At 52.8% G+C, this 16,062-nt stretch overlaps 1 protein-coding gene across 2 annotated transcripts in view; it reads left to right on the top strand.

Annotated features, from left to right (window-relative positions):
- Positions 1-12,411: 12,411 nt before the first annotated feature.
- The window catches only part of CEP95 (centrosomal protein 95), a 39,954-nt gene continuing 36,303 nt past the window's right edge, over positions 12,412-16,062 (top strand). For both annotated transcript variants that reach the window (XM_040331653.1, XM_040331652.1), the window contains exons 1-2: positions 12,412-13,887; positions 15,860-15,988. In XM_040331653.1, the coding sequence (XP_040187587.1) occupies positions 13,869-13,887; positions 15,860-15,988 (148 nt within the window). In that variant the 5' untranslated portion in view covers positions 12,412-13,868. The remainder of the gene's footprint in view (positions 13,888-15,859; positions 15,989-16,062) is intronic.

The following is a 16,062-nucleotide window of genomic DNA, read 5'->3' as shown; positions in this document are numbered from 1 at the left end:
TGGTTTTGTGTGGTCTGGGTTGGGGGCTGGTTTTGTGTGGTCTGGGTTGGGTCGGGGGCTGGTTTTGTGTGGTCTGGGTTGGGTCGGGGGCTGGTTTTGTGTGGTCTGGGTTGGGTCGGGGGCTGGTTTTGTGTGGTCTGGGTTGGGTCGGGGGCTGGTTTTGTGTGGTCTGGGTTGGGTCGGGGGCTGGTTTTGTGTGGTCTGGGTTGGGTCGGGGGCTGGTTTTGTGTGGTCTGGGTTGGGTTGGGCTGGTCTCTGGTGCTCAGCTCACCTAATTTCTTCTTAAGTTTCCGGTGTTCCAGTGCCTCTCCACCTGTGTCACCCACACTGCCCCCTACCTGTCTTATTTGGTGGAGACTCTGCAGGTTGGTCTAATTTTGCTCTGCTTATATCCAATTCCGAAACTTCGCACCAGCGTTTGGATTGGTGGGGGTTCTGTGATGTTTTTCAGACCACTTTCCACCTGCCTGATGGAACTTAAAACTTGCCTTGGAACAGGGGTCTCAAGCTGGCCAAGCGGCCATCTTTTTACACCCACTGAAATCTTTCATCTCACACTTTTTATCACTAAACTCGGCTGATATCGTCAAATACAGGATTTTACTGTCGCGGCCATCTTGGTACACCCTGCACTCGTCAGCAATAAGCCTACAGTCTGAAGTCGCCAAGTGGACATCTTGGTACACCCCGCACTAAGCCTACAGTCTGAAGTCGCCAAGTGGCCATCTTGGTACACCCCACACTAAGCCTACAGTCTGAAGTCGCCAAGCGGCCATCTTGGTACACCCCACACTCGTCAGCAATAAGCCTACAGTCTGAAGTCGCCAAGCGGACATCTTTTTACACCCCCTGAGACCCCATTCACACCTAAGCGACAAAACGCCCGACGCGGGACGCTTCTGTCGCTAGAGGGGAGAATTCCCATTGCCGTCTATGGAGATGGTTCACATCTCATAGACGCGCAACGCCTGTCGCCTGAAAAAAAGTTCCGGACCCTTTTTTTCACGCGACAGGCGTGTTTTCCCATAGACAGCAATGGGAATACTTTAGAAAAAAAAAAAGAAACATTTGTAATCGCGGCAAATCTGCCGCTACACGCGTACGCGGCTGTCGCTTAGGTGTGAATGAAGCCTCAAATCTCGCATCTCGCACTTCTTTTTACCACTAAACTCGGCTGATATCGTCAAATACAGGATTTAGAAATCCATGACCGCGTTTTGATGTTGATTTTTTTTTAAAGCAGCGGCAAGCATGCCAATCTCACAGGTTTGCTAATGTGACAGAACACCTCCTGATTTTAGAATTCAACGTCACGGACTTCGATATCATGAATTTCATGATAGAAGCTCGGTTTAGTGGTAAAAATAAGTGTGAAATGCGAGGTTCTAGTGGGTCTAATAAAAAAAAAAAAAATGTCCGCTTGGCGACTTCAGACTGTGTGGGAGAGTGCAGGTGTACCAAGATGGCCGTGACGGAACGTTACTTCGTTACAATTTTTTTTTTTTTTTTGGGTCGGCTTATCTGACGGAACACCTGTAACGGTCAGACTTGCAAGGCCTCCTGAGGACTTGTAGTTTTGCAACAGTTTGGGACCCCTGCCTTTTTTTTTTTGCGTTTTCCAGAGTGGAGAACTTCTTTAACCACTTCCAGCTGATCATCGCGTGAGCCATCGCATTCCTCGGTTTGCGCCGACGGGGAGACGATCGGCGGCTCTCCCTGTCAGAGGGGGGGGGGGGTCTGTGCTGATAATCAGCACATTGATTATCAGCACATTGATTATCAGCACAGCCCCCATCAAATGTACCCATCAGCTGCCAATCGGTGCCCCATCATAACTTCTTGCCAGTGCCCAATAAAGTGCCAATCGGTTCTGTGTTGATAATCGGCACATTGGCAGCTGATGGGGTTTGTGCTGATAATCATTGTGCTGATTATCAGCACAGAACCGTTTGGCACTTTATTGGGCACTGGCAAGAAGTTATGATGGGGCACTGACTGGCAGCTACTGGGCACAGATTGGCAGCTGATGGGGGGATGTGCTGATAATCAATGTGCTGATTATGAGCACAGAACCGATTGGCACTTTATTGGGCACTGGCAAGAAGTTATGATGGGGCACTGACTGGCAGCTACTGGGCACAGATTGGCAGCTGATGGGGGCTGTGCTGATTATGAGCACAGAACCGATTGGCACTTTATTGGGCACTGGCAAGAAGTTATGATGGGGGCACTGACTGGCAGCTACTGGGGGGCTGTGCTGATAATCTGTGCCCAGTAGCTGCCAGTCAGTGCCCCATCATAACTTCTTGCCAGTGCCCAGTTCGGTGCCCACCATTGTGCCAATGTTTCCATCACAGTGCCAATCAGTGCCCAGCATTAACACCTGTCATTACCTGCCCAATCAGTAGTGCCAATCAGTGCTACATATCGGTGCCCATCAATTCTACAAATCGGTCCCATCTTATCAGTGCCGACTCACTGGTGCCCGTCGGTGAAAGAGGAGAAAACATTTCATAACAGAAACAAAGAAAAACTTTATTTTTTTATCAAATTTCACCCCTTTTTTTTTTTTTAGTTTAATAAAAAATAAAAACCGCAGAGGCGATCAAATGCCACCAAAATAAATCTCTATTTGTGGGAACAAAATGATAAAAATGTCTTCATGTGGGTACAGTGTTACATGACCGCGTAATTGTCATTCAAAGTGCGGCATCGCTGAAAGCTTAAAATTGTCCTGGGGGGGAAAGGGGGAAAGTGCCCGGTATTGAAGTGGTTAAGTAGGGTTTGGTGACTGTATATAGCAGGGGGTCTCAAACTGGTGCCCCCCCCCCAGCTGTTGCGGAACTACAAGTCCCATCATGTCTCTGCCTGCGGGAGTCATGCTTGTAACGGTCGGCCTTGCAGTGCCTCATGGGACTTGTAGTTTCGCAATGGCTGGAGGGCCGCCAGTATGAGACCCCCTGGTATATAGTGATGCCCAGAGAAGGAAATGATTGGGTTAATCTCAAGCGATGTTCTTGGTGTCACCTAGACAGGAAATGAGAGAATTGCCTCTAATTGGGCATAAGAAGATGCGGGACAGGTTGAGTTTTGTTGGGTTGGGAAGATGACTTGGCCTTTGTGTTCTGTACACGGTTGGGTCGCTCCGGCCGGCCACAGTAAACGTTCTCTGTCTTCTGTTATGATAATTGGCTGCATTGTAGGAAGTATTGGGAGCGGGTGGAGTGAGACTCTGGGCCCTATTACAGGAGGGGGGTCTTTTACATCGTATTACCATCTGAATGTCCTCATCAAGTCCTTACTGATGACAAAAGGAAGCCCCCCAGGCCTGACCTCACCCGAATATCGTCCTCCGCCCCCCCGTGGACACTCTCTATACGGACATCACCCACTCCAATACTTCTCACTGTTTGTGTTTCTGGTTTTGATTAACAAATAAAAAGGATTACAATTAAAATTTGGTGTGAAGTCTTATCTGCATCTGTCTAAACGTTGTTATTGGAGTGGTATGCAGAGCGGGGAAAGGTTGACCATGGTTCTTATTGCAGAGGTCTGCAGGGGAGATATGCCTTCATTTTGCTGTCTTGGAGAGACCCTTTAGTGGTGGTGGGCCTTCATTTCCTATCTTAGGGAGACGCTTGGTGGTGGTGGGCCTTCATTTTCTATCTTGGGGAGACCCTTTAGTGGTAGTGGGCCTTCATTTTCTGTCTTCAGGGAGACCCTTTAGTGGTGGGCCTTCATTTCCTATGTTGGGGGAGACCCTTTAGTGGTGGTGGGCCTTCATTTTCTATCTTGGGGAGACCCTTTAGTGATGGCTTTGTTTCCTGTCTAGGGGGAGACACTTGGTGGTGGTGGGCCTTCATTTCCTTTCTTAGGGAGACCCTGTAGTGGTAGTGGGCCTTCATTTCCTGTCTTCGGGGAGACCCTTTAGTGGTGGGCCTTCATTTCCTATGTTGGGGAGACCCTTTAGTGGTGGTGGGCCTTCATTTCCTATCTAAGGGGGACACTTGGTGGTGGTGGGCCTTCATTTCCTTTCTTAGGGAGACCCTTTAGTGGTGGGCCTTCATTTCCTGTCTTCAGGGAGACCCTTTAGTGGTGTGCCTTCATTTCCTATGTTGGGGGAGACCATTTAGTGATGGTGGGCCTTCATTTCCTTTCTTGGGGAGACCCTTTAGTGGTGGTGGGCCTTCATTTCCTATCTTAGGGAGACGCTTGGTGGTGGTGGGCCTTCATTTTCTATCTTGGGGAAGACCCTTTAGTGGTGGTGGGCCTTCATTTCCTTTCTTGGGGAGACCTTTTACTGGTGGGCCTTTGTTTCCTGTCTTGGCGAGACCCTTGGTCTATATAAACAAAGCGTTATGTTTCGAACAGTGTGGAAGGGTTAGCACTCCTCTCAGGTTTTGTCTTGTGCCCACTGGGGATATTTTCTTCCAATTAATGCAGAGGTCTGCTGGGGAGATATGCCTTAATTTCTTGGCTAGGGGGAGACCCTAAGCAGTGGGCCTTGGTGGTCGGTCTTCGTTTCCTGTCTTCAAGGAGACACTTAGTGGTCGGTCTTCAAGGAGACACTTAGTGCTGGGCCTTAATCTCCTGTCTTGGGGAGACCCTCAGTGGTTGGTCATAATTTCCTATGTTGAGGAGACCCTTTAGTGATGGGCCCTTCATTTCCTATATTGGGGAAACCCTTTAGTGGTGGTTGGGCCTTTCATTTCCTATATTGGGGAGACTCTTTATTGGTGGTGGGCCCTTTCATTTAGTATCTTGGGGAGACCCTTTAGTGGTGGTAGGCCTTCATTTCCTGTCTAGGGGATATCCTTAATGGTGGTGGGCTTACATTTCCTATCTTAGGGAGACACTTGGTGGTGGTGGGCCTTCATTTCCTATCTTGGAGAGACCTTTTAGTGGTGGTGGGCCTTCATTTCCTGTCTAGGGGGAGACCCTTAATGGTGGTGGGCCTTCATTTCCTATCTTGGGGAGACGCTTGGTGGTGGTGGGCCTTCATTTCCTATCTTGGAGAGACCTTTTAGTGGTGGTGGGCCTATATTTCCTGTCTAGGGGGAGACCCTTAATGGTGGTGGGCCTTCATTTCCTATCTTGGGGAGACGCTTGGTGGTAGTGGGCCTTCATTGCCTATCTTGGAGAGACCTTTTAGTGGTGGTGGGCCTTCATTTCCTATCTTAGGGAGATGCTCGGTGGTGGTGGGCCTTCATTTCCTTTCTTGGGGAGACCCTTTAGTGGTGGGCCTTCATTTCCTATCTTAGGGAGACACTTGGTGGGCCTTCATTTCCTATGTTGGGGAGATGCTCGGTGGTGGTGGGCCTTCATTTCCTATGTTGGGGAGATGCTCGGTGGTGGTGGGCCTTCATTTCCTATGTTGGGGGAGACCCTTTAGTGATGGGTCATAATTTCCTATGTTGAGGAGACCCTTTAGTAATGGGCCCTTCATTTCATATATTGGGGAAACCCTTTAGTGGTGGTTGGGCCCTTAATTTCCTGTCTTGGGGAGACCCTTTAGTGGTGGTTGGTCTTCATTTCCTGTCTTGGTGGAGATCCTTAGTAGTGGGTCCTCATTTTCTGTCTTGGCGAGACCCTTGGTGTATCTAAACAAATCGTTTAGATTCGTAGTGTGGAAGGGTTAGAACCCCCTCTCAGGTTTTGTCTTGTGCCTACTTGGGACATATTCTTCCAATCCCTTAGTTTCCTGTCTGGGGGGGGGAGACCCTTGGTGGTGGGTCTTCATTTCCTGTCTTGGCGAGACCCTTGGTGTATATAAAAAGTGTTTATTTTCGTACGGTGTGGAAGGGTTAGAACCCCTGTCAGGTTTTGTCTCGTTCCTATTGGGGAGATTTTCTCTTCCAATTCCTGCCTCAAACACAACAGGAGGCTAGAATTATTGCAGAGGTCTGCTGGGGAGATATGCCTTAGTTTCCTGTCTTGGGGAGACCCTTAGTGGTGGGCCTGAAAGGGGTTGTAAAGCTTTGTGTTTCTTTCACCTTGATGCATCCTATGCCCCCCCCATGAAACTCTGGGCACGATGCTTTCCACAGCCATTGGCTCCTGCTGCTGTCAATCAAATCAATGACGCAGCGCGCAAGCTAACCCCTTTGGGAGAGCGATTCCCAGAACGGGGGTTAGCTCTTGCGGGGAGGAGCTGAGACAGCCTCTGAGGGACCCCAGAAGACCAGGATCGGGGCCACTCTGTGCAAAACGAACTGCACAGTGGAGGGAAGTATGGTATGTTTGTTATTTAAAAAAATAAAATTAACCTTTACATACCCCTTTCATCTCCTGTCTTGGGGGAGACCCTTAGTGGCGGGCCTTAGTTTCCTGTCTTGGGGGAGACCCTTAGTGGTGGGCCTTCTTTTCCTGTCTTGGGGGAGACCCTTAGTGGTGGGCCTTAGTTTCCTGTCTAGGGGGAGACCCTTAGTGGTGGGCCTTAGTTTCCTGTCTAGGGGGAGACCCTTAGTGGTGGGCCTTAGTTTCCTGTCTTGGGGGAGACCCTTAGTGGTGGGCCTTAGTTTCCTGTCTAGGGGGAGACCCTTAGTGGTGGGCCTTAGTTTCCTGTCTTGGGGGAGACCCTTAGTGGCGGGCCTTAGTTTCCTGTCTTGGGGGAGACCCTTAGTGGCGGGCCTTAGTTTCCTGTCTAGGGGGAGACCCTTAGTGGCGGGCCTTAGTTTCCTGTCTTGGGGGAGACCCTTAGTGGCGGGCCTTAGTTTCCTGTCTAGGGGGAGACCCTTAGTGGCGGGCCTTAGTTTCCTGTCTAGGGGGAGACCCTTAGTGGCGGGCCTTAGTTTCCTGTCTTGGGGGAGACCCTTAGTGGTGGGCCTTAGTTTCCTGTCTAGGGGGAGACCCTTAGTGGCGGGCCTTAGTTTCCTGTCTTGGGGGAGACCCTTAGTGGCGGGCCTTAGTTTCCTGTCTTGGGGGAGACCCTTAGTGGCTGGCCTTAGTTTCCTGTCTAGGGGGAGACCCTTAGTGGTGGGCCTTAGTTTCCTGTCTAGGGGGAGACCCTTAGTGGTGGGCCTTCTTTTCCTATCTTGGCGAGACCCTTGGTGTATATAAACAAACTGTTTAGTTTCGTACGGTGTGGAAGGGTTAGAACCCCTGTCAGGTTTTGTCTCGTTCCTACTGGGGAGATTTTCTTCCAATTCCTGCCTCAGAGACACAACAGGAGGCAAATGATTATTATTGCAGAGGTCTGCTGGGGAGATATGCCTTAATTTCCTGTCTTCAGGGAGACCCTTAGTGGTGACCCTTAATCTCTTGTCTTGGGGGGGGGGGGACCCTTAATCTCCTGTCTTGGGGGGGGGCCCTTAGTGGTGGGCCTTAATCTCCTGTCTTGGGGGGGGGGACCTTTAATCTCCTGTCTTGGGGGGGGGGGGGGGAGACCCTTAATCTCCTGTCTTGGGGGGGGGGACCCTTAATCTCCTGTCTTGGGGGGGGGGGACCCTTAATCTCCTGTCTTGGGGGGGGAGAGACCCTTAATCTCCTGTCTTGGGGGGGGGAGAGACCCTTAATCTCCTGTCTTGGGGGGGAGACCCTTAATCTCCTGTCTTGGGGGGGGAGACCCTTAATCTCCTGTCTTGGGGGGGGGAGAGACCCTTAATCTCCTGTCTTGGGGGGGGAGAGACCCTTAATCTCCTGTCTTTGGGGGGGGAGAGACCCTTAATCTCCTGTCTTTGGGGGTGGAGAGACCCTTAATCTCCTGTCTTTGGGGGTGGAGAGACCCTTAATCTCCTGTCTTTGGGGGGGAGAGACCCTTAATCTCCTGTCTTGGGGGGGGGGAAAGAGACCCTTAATCTCCTGTCTTGGGGGGGGGGGGAAAGAGACCCTTAATCTCCTGTCTTGGGGGGGGGGAAAGAGACCCTTAATCTCCTGTCTTGGGGGGGGGAAAGAGACCCTTAATCTCCTGTCTTGGGGGGGGGGGGAAAGAGACCCTTAATCTCCTGTCTTGGGGGGGGGGGGGGGAGAGACCCTTAATCTTCTGTCTTGGGGGGGGAGACCCTTAATCTCATGTCTTGGGGGGGGGGGGGGACCCTTAATCTCCTGTCTTTGGGGGGTGGAGAGACCCTTAATCTCCTGTCTTTGGGGGTGGAGAGACCCTTAATCTCCTGTCTTTGGGGGGGAGAGACCCTTAATCTCCTGTCTTGGGGGGGAAGAGACCCTTAATCTCCTGTCTTGGGGGGGGGGGAAAGAGACCCTTAATCTCCTGTCTTGGGGGGGGGGGAGACCCTTAATCTCATGTCTTGGGGGGGGGGGGGGGGACCCTTAATCTCCTGTCTTGGGGGGGGGGGGAAGAGACCCTTAATCTCCTGTCTTGGGGGGGAAAGAGACCCTTAATCTCCTGTCTTGGGGGGGGGGGGAGACCCTTAATCTCATGTCTTGGGGGGGGGGAGACCCTTAATCTCCTGTCTTGGGGGGGGAGACCCTTAATCTCCTGTCTTGGGGGGGGGGGGGAGACCCTTAATCTCCTGTCTTTGGGGGGGAAGACCCTTAATCTCCTGTCTTTGGGGGGGAGACCCTTAATCTCCTGTCTTTGGGGGTGGAGAGACCCTTAATCTCCTGTCTTTGGGGGTGGAGAGACCCTTAATCTCCTGTTTTTGGGGGGAGAGATCCTTAATCTCCTGTCTTTGGGGGGGAGAGACCCTTAATCTCCTGTCTTGGGGGGGGGGGAAGAGACCCTTAATCTCCTGTCTTGGGGGGGGGGGGGGGAAGAGACCCTTAATCTCCTGTCTTGGGGGGGGGGGAAAGAGACCCTTAATCTCCTGTCTTGGGGGGGGAAAGAGACCCTTAATCTCCTGTCTTGGGGGGGGGGGGAAAGAGACCCTTAATCTCCTGTCTTGGGGGGGGGGGAAGAGACCCTTAATCTTCTGTCTTGGGGGGGGGAGACCCTTAATCTCATGTCTTGGGGGGGGGGGGGGGACCCTTAATCTCCTGTCTTGGGGGGGGGGGGAGACCCTTAATCTCCTGTCTTGGGGGGGGGGGGGAAAGAGACCCTTAATCTCCTGTCTTGGGGGGGAGACCCTTAATCTCCTGTCTTGGGGGGGAGACCCTTAATCTCCTGTCTTGGGGGGGGAGAGACCCTTAATCTCCTGTCTTTGGGGGTGGAGAGACCCTTAATCTCCTGTCTTTGGGGGTGGAGAGACCCTTAATCTCCTGTCTTTGGGGGGGAGAGACCCTTAATCTCCTGTCTTGGGGGGGGGGGAAGAGACCCTTAATCTCCTGTCTTGGGGGGGGGGGGAAAGAGACCCTGAATCTCCTGTCTTGGGGGGGGGGAAAGAGACCCTTAATCTCCTGTCTTGGGGGGGGGAAAGAGACCCTTAATCTCCTGTCTTGGGGGGGGGAAAGAGACCCTTAATCTCCTGTCTTGGGGGGGGGGGGGAAGAGACCCTTAATCTTCTGTCTTGGGGGGGGGAGACCCTTAATCTCATGTCTTGGGGGGGGGGGGAGACCCTTAATCTCCTGTCTTTGGGGGGTGGAGAGACCCTTAATCTCCTGTCTTTGGGGGTGGAGAGACCCTTAATCTCCTGTCTTTGGGGGGAGAGACCCTTAATCTCCTGTCTTGGGGGGGAAGAGACCCTTAATCTCCTGTCTTGGGGGGGGGGGAAAGAGACCCTTAATCTCCTGTCTTGGGGGGGGGGGAGACCCTTAATCTCATGTCTTGGGGGGGGGGGGGGAGACCCTTAATCTCCTGTCTTGGGGGGGGGGAAGAGACCCTTAATCTCCTGTCTTGGGGGGGAAAGAGACCCTTAATCTCCTGTCTTGGGGGGGGGGGAGACCCTTAATCTCATGTCTTGGGGGGGGGAGACCCTTAATCTCCTGTCTTGGGGGGGGAGACCCTTAATCTCCTGTCTTGGGGGGGGGGAGACCCTTAATCTCCTGTCTTTGGGGGGGAAGACCCTTAATCTCCTGTCTTTGGGGGGGAGACCCTTAATCTCCTGTCTTTGGGGGTGGAGAGACCCTTAATCTCCTGTCTTTGGGGGTGGAGAGACCCTTAATCTCCTGTCTTTGGGGGGAGAGATCCTTAATCTCCTGTCTTTGGGGGGGAGAGAGACCCTTAATCTCCTGTCTTGGGGGGGGGGAGACCCTTAATCTCCTGTCTTGGGGGGGGAAAGAGACCCTTAATCTCCTGTCTTGGGGGGGGGGGGGAAAGAGACCCTTAATCTCCTGTCTTGGGGGGGGGGGGAAGAGACCCTTAATCTTCTGTCTTGGGGGGGGAGACCCTTAATCTCATGTCTTGGGGGGGGGGGGGAGACCCTTAATCTCCTGTCTTGGGGGGGGGGGGAGACCCTTAATCTCCTGTCTTGGGGGGGGGGGGAAAAGAGACCCTTAATCTCCTGTCTTGGGGGGGGGGGGGAAAGAGACCCTTAATCTCATGTCTTTGGGGGGGGAGACCCTTAATCTCATGTCTTGGGGCGGGGGGGGAGACCCTTAATCTCATGTCTTGGGGGGGCGGGGAAAGAGACCCTTAATCTCATGTCTTTGGGGGGGGAGACCCTTAATCTCATGTCTTTGGGGGGGGAGACCCTTAATCTCATGTCTTTGGGGGGGGGGACCCTTAATCTCATGTCTTGGGGCGGGGGGGGAGACCCTTAATCTCATGTCTTTGGGGGGGGGAGACCCTTAATCTCATGTCTTGGGGGGGCGGGGAAAGAGACCCTTAATCTCCTGTCTTTGGGGGGGGAGACCCTTAATCTCATGTCTTTGGGGGGGGAGACCCTTAATCTCATGTCTTTGGGGGGGGAGACCCTTAATCTCATGTCTTGGGGCGGGGGGGGAGACCCTTAATCTCATGTCTTTGGGGGGGGGAGACCCTTAATCTCATGTCTTGGGGGGGCGGGGAAAGAGACCCTTAATCTCATGTCTTTGGGGGGGGAGACCCTTAATCTCATGTCTTGGGGGGGGAAGACCCCTAATCTCCTGTCTTGGGGGGGCCCTTAGTGGTGGGCCCTTGGCGTATAGAAACCAAGTATTGGATATGTTGTATTAGTAAAAACTTGTGAATCTCTAACCAAACTGTCTTTTCCAAAGGAGATGAAACGCGTCGATCTTTCTCTGTACAGGCAGGAACCCCCCATGGGACAGCGGGTGGTCTTCCAGCAGGAGCTTCTCACATTGTCTACAGGGGCAGATTTCCCCCTCTGGATGGTGGAGATTCATTTCCCCTGCAAAGGAATCCCCCCCCCCCCCGGTGACACCAAACACCCCATTTCCTGTGCAGGTGTTGTAGAACAGGAAGTGATGGTAAAGAAAAGGTGACCCCTCCCCCTACTGATTCTGTTGCTGGTGACACCCACACCTCCCAACTTTTAGAGATGAGAACAAGGGACACCTATTAGCAGATGTATGTAGGCATAGGACACGCCCCCTAAAAGAGTGCCCCCTTACATCGGGTGTCCCCATCAAGAGTGCCCCCTTACATCGGGTGTCCCCATCAAGAGTGTCCCCTTACATCGGGTGTCCCCATCAAGAGTGTCCCCTTACATCGGGTGTCCCCATCAAGAGTGCCCCCTTACATCGGGTGTCCCCATCAAGAGTGCCCCCTTACATCGGGTGTCCCCATCAAGAGTGTCCCCCTTACATCGGGTGTCCCCATCAAGAGTGCCCCCCTACATCGGGTGTCCCCATCAAGAGTGTCCCCTTACATCGGGTGTCTCCATCAAGAGTGCCCCCTTACATCGGGTGTCCCCATCAAGAGTGCCCCCTTCCATCGGGTGTCCCCATCAAGAGTGTCCCCTTACATCGGGTGTCCCCTTTAAGAGTGTCCCCTTACATCGGGTGTCCCCATCAAGAGTGTCCCCTTACATCGGGTGTCCCCTTTAAGAGTGTCCCCTTACATCGGGTGTCCCCATCAAGAGTGCCCCCTTACATCGGGTGTCCCCATCAAGAGTGCCCCCTTACATCGGGTGTCCCCATCAAGAGTGCCCCCCCTTACATCGGGTGTCCCCATCAAGAGTGCCCCCTTACATCGGGTGTCCCCTTTAAGAGTGTCCCCTTACATCGGGTGTCCCCATCAAGAGTGCCCCCTTACATCGGGTGTCCCCATCAAGAGTGCCCCCTTACATCGGGTGTCCCCATCCCAGCACCCCCCCCCCTAATATTCGGCTCTGACACCCACTTCCTGTCCAGGGGTTGTAGAACAGGAAGTGATGGAGGTGACCCCACTGATTCTATTGCTGGTGACACCAATACCCCATTTCCTGTTCAGGTGTCATAGGACAGGAAGTGAGGTGACATTTTCTAGTGGGGACACCCAGAAAATTTCTCTCACTTCCTGTGGACAGCCGGAAATGCTCACATTCTGGGGGTTTCATTGGTTCTTGTATATCTGGGGGGTTGGGGATTGGTCTCCCCCAGCCTGGCCCTCATTGGCTGGCCGGGAAGCTTCCCCTGCCCCCATCACAGACACAACAATGGCGGAAGGACACACTGCGCACAGCTCAGCCCGCCGGTCACCATAGCAACAGCAGAGACGGTTGGCCCCTCCCCCATTACATCACCGGAGAGGTTCCAGCCCCGCCCAGGCCTGCCTCGTGCGGTGACGTCAGGCCGGGACTACCCTGCGGCGGAGGGATATCCGGACTCGGCGTGAGGGAACCGAACTCGGTGTTCCCTCTTCAAATTAGAACGAGGATCCGGTGGTGGAGAAACTGAGAGGATAGAGGCCCGGGGGAGGAGCGGCGGGCTGAAATAGTCCGGTTTTTACCGGAGAGGTGTGACGTCATATCCGGAAGTAACAGCGGCTTTGTGGACGACCAATCAGAAGAATTTGCCGTTTAAATGTCCCCAACACTGCCTGACAACGGGGCCCCTGAGAGCTGAGTGTGCCTGGGGACACCGAGGAGCCACCTACCCCTGTAACCAAGGCAACGAGCCACCTACCCCTGGGACTGGGGCAACTGGACCCTCCTACCCCTGTGACTGGGGCAACTGGACCCTCCTACCCCTGTGACTGGAGCAACTGGACCCTCCTACCCCTGTAACCAAGGAAACGAGTCACCTACCCCTGGGACTGGGGCAACTGGACCCTCCTACCCCTGTGACTGGAGCAACTGGACCCTCCTACCCCTGTAACCAAGGAAACGAGTCACCTACCCCTGGGACTGGGGCAACTGGACCCTCCTAGCCCTGTGACTGGGGCAACGAGCCACCTACACCTGTGACTGGGGCAACTGGAGTCTCCTACCCCTGTAACCAAGGCAACGAGTCACCTACCCCTGCGACTGGGGAACTGGACCTCCCTACCCCTGTAACCAAGGCAACGAGCCACCTACCCCTGGGACTGGAGCCACCTACCACTGTGACTAGGGCAACTGGACCTTCCTACCCCTGTAACCAAGGAAACGAGTCACCTACCCCTGGGACCACCTACCTACCCCTGGGACTGGGGCAACTGGACCCTCCTACCCCTGTAACCAAGGCAACGAGCCACCTACCCCTGGGACCACCTACCTACCCCTGGGACTGGGGCAACTGGACCCTCCTACCCCAGTAACCAAGGCAACGAGCCACCTACCCCTGTGACTGGGGCAACTGGACCCTCCTACCCCTGTAACCAAGGCAACGAGCCACCTACCCCTGTGACTGGGGCAACTGGAGCCACCTACCCCTGTAACCAAGGAAACAAGCCACCTACCCTTGTGACTGGGGCAACTTGACCCTCCTACCCCTGTGACTGGGGCAACTTGACCCTCCTACCCCTGTGACTGGGGCAACCGGGATCTCCTACCCCTGTGACTGGGGCAACTGGAGCCACCTACCACTGTGACTGAGACCTCCCTACCACTGTAACCAAGGCAACAAGCCACCTACCCTTGTTACTGGGGCAATTGGCACCCTAAATACCACTAACTACTGGAGTATTATTCACTATGGGCACACAGGAGATGGGTAAGTCTCTGCACCAGAGGAGCTTACACTCTAATGTCCCCCACAGTCACACGTTGTTGTTGTACATATCTCTGACATATACCGCAGCGCTGTACAGAGATCCCGGAGCCTAGTAGAGGGTGATATGGATGGGAGTTGTAGGATTAGTATGTGAGGATGACTCCCGGGTGCGGACAGTTGTCCGGTGATGTCAGACGTTGAGTTCTTTCTCACAGAAGATCCGGAGATCCTCCCGGACGCTGATAGTGAGGAACACAAATCACCTTCCACTTCCATCAGGGTGACAGAAGGTTCTATTCAGCTTGTCTGAGATTTCAGAAAGCTGGGGGGGGGGGGGGCTGAAGTTAGACTCTGCAGAGCTCAGTGAGAGCCCCCCCCCCATACACACCCCGCCCCTTCACACAGGGACAGAGCTGAGGCTGTCAATCACAGGCTGTGTGCTGGAGCTTCCTTCCCTGTCACCATTTATCTCTTGGTGTCAGGAAAACTTGTCAGAAGTGACTCCTGCAGAGGAAGGAGGCAGCAGACAGAAATGACACTTAGTGCTCTGGACTGAGACAAGTACACACTATGGGGTGTGCTTTGTTCAGATTTCATGTCTGAGGATTAGGTGTAGATTTCGTAGTTTTTTTTTTCCCTTATCTGTTTCCCAATGGGGAGATTTCCCTTCACTTCCTGTTCAGCTGACACAACAGGAAGTCAGAGAAAATCTCTCCTGTATGAGGGGAAGTCCTTTGCACGTAGCGATCCCCATTAGAAGATTTCCCCTCTATTGCTGCTCTGTTGACAACCTAAAATTTTCGATTTCCCCCCCTCACTTCCTGTTCCATAGACACAACAGGAAGTGAGAAAGGGTCTCTCCAAAGTATGGAGAAGTCACCTGCAAGTAGGTGTCCCCATTGGAAGATTTCCCCTTTTATTGCTGCTCTGGTGATAACCTACAATTATGGATTTCCTGTTCTGTGGACACAACAGGAAATGAGAGAAAATCTCTCCTCTGGAGTGAGGGGGAGTTCCTTGCAAGAAGGTATCCCCATTAGATTTCCCCTGTCTGGTGACAACCTAAAATGATGGATTTGCCATCGCTTCATGTTCTGCAAAACACAACAGGAAGTGAGAGAAAATCTCTCCGGAAGGGGAAGTCCTTTGCATGTAGGTGTCCCCATTAGAAGATTTCCCCCTTTTTATTGCTGCTCTGGTAAAGACCTACAATTATGGATTTCCTATTACTTCCTGTTCTGTAGGCATAACAGGAAGTGAGGGAAAATCTCTCTGGAGTAAGGGGAAGTCCTTTGCAAGAAGGTGTCCCCATTAGAAGTTTTCCTCTGTCTGGTGACAACCTAAAATGATGGATTTCCCATCACTTCCTGTAGTGTCTACACAACAGGAAGTGATAGGAAATCCATAATTGTAGGTTATCGCCAGAGCAGCAATAAAAAGGGGGAAATCTAATGGGGACACCTACTTGCAAAGGACTTCCCCTTGCGGGGAGATTTTCTCTTACGCAACAGGAAGTGAGGGAAAATCTCTCCAAAGTAAGGGGGAGTCCTTTGCAAGAAGGTGTCCTCATTAGAAGATTTCCCCTGTCAGGTGTCACCCTACAATGATGGATTTCCTATCACTTCCTGTTCTGTAGCCACAACAGGAAGTGAGAGAAAATCTCTCAGGAGTAAGGGCAAGTCCCTTGCAAGATGGTGTCTCCATTAGAAGATTTCCCCTGTCTGGTGACAAACTAAAATGATGGATTTGACATCACTTCCTGTTCGGCAAACACAACAGGAAGTGAGACAATCTCTCTGAAATAAGAAGTCCTCTGCAAGTAGGTGTCCCCATTATAACATTTCCCTATTATTACTGCTCTGGTGACCACCTAGAATGTTGGATTTCCCATCACTTCCTGTTGTGAAGACACAACAGGAAGTGAGAGTGCGGACTTCCTCTTTATCGCCTGTCCTCTCTCTCTCTCCCTCAGACTGGATCGCCGTCGCCAACAACCTTCTCAGCCGATGTCACATCAACCGGCAAGTCAGAGATCTGGCGCAGTGCGACGCGGGCGTCTTCGTGGCGCTGTACGAGGCCATATTGGGGGAGAAGGTTCCGGGTGAGTGACGAGTCATTTGACACAACACCCCTTTTTTTTCAAGTTTTTATTTTTTTGGGGCGCCAATGACGGAA

Source organism: Rana temporaria, chromosome 12 (genome assembly GCF_905171775.1).
Source record: "Rana temporaria chromosome 12, aRanTem1.1, whole genome shotgun sequence".
NCBI lineage: Eukaryota > Metazoa > Chordata > Amphibia > Anura > Ranidae > Rana > Rana temporaria.
Note: the sequence above shows the minus strand (reverse complement) of the source record. Positions and strands in the feature narration are given on the sequence as shown.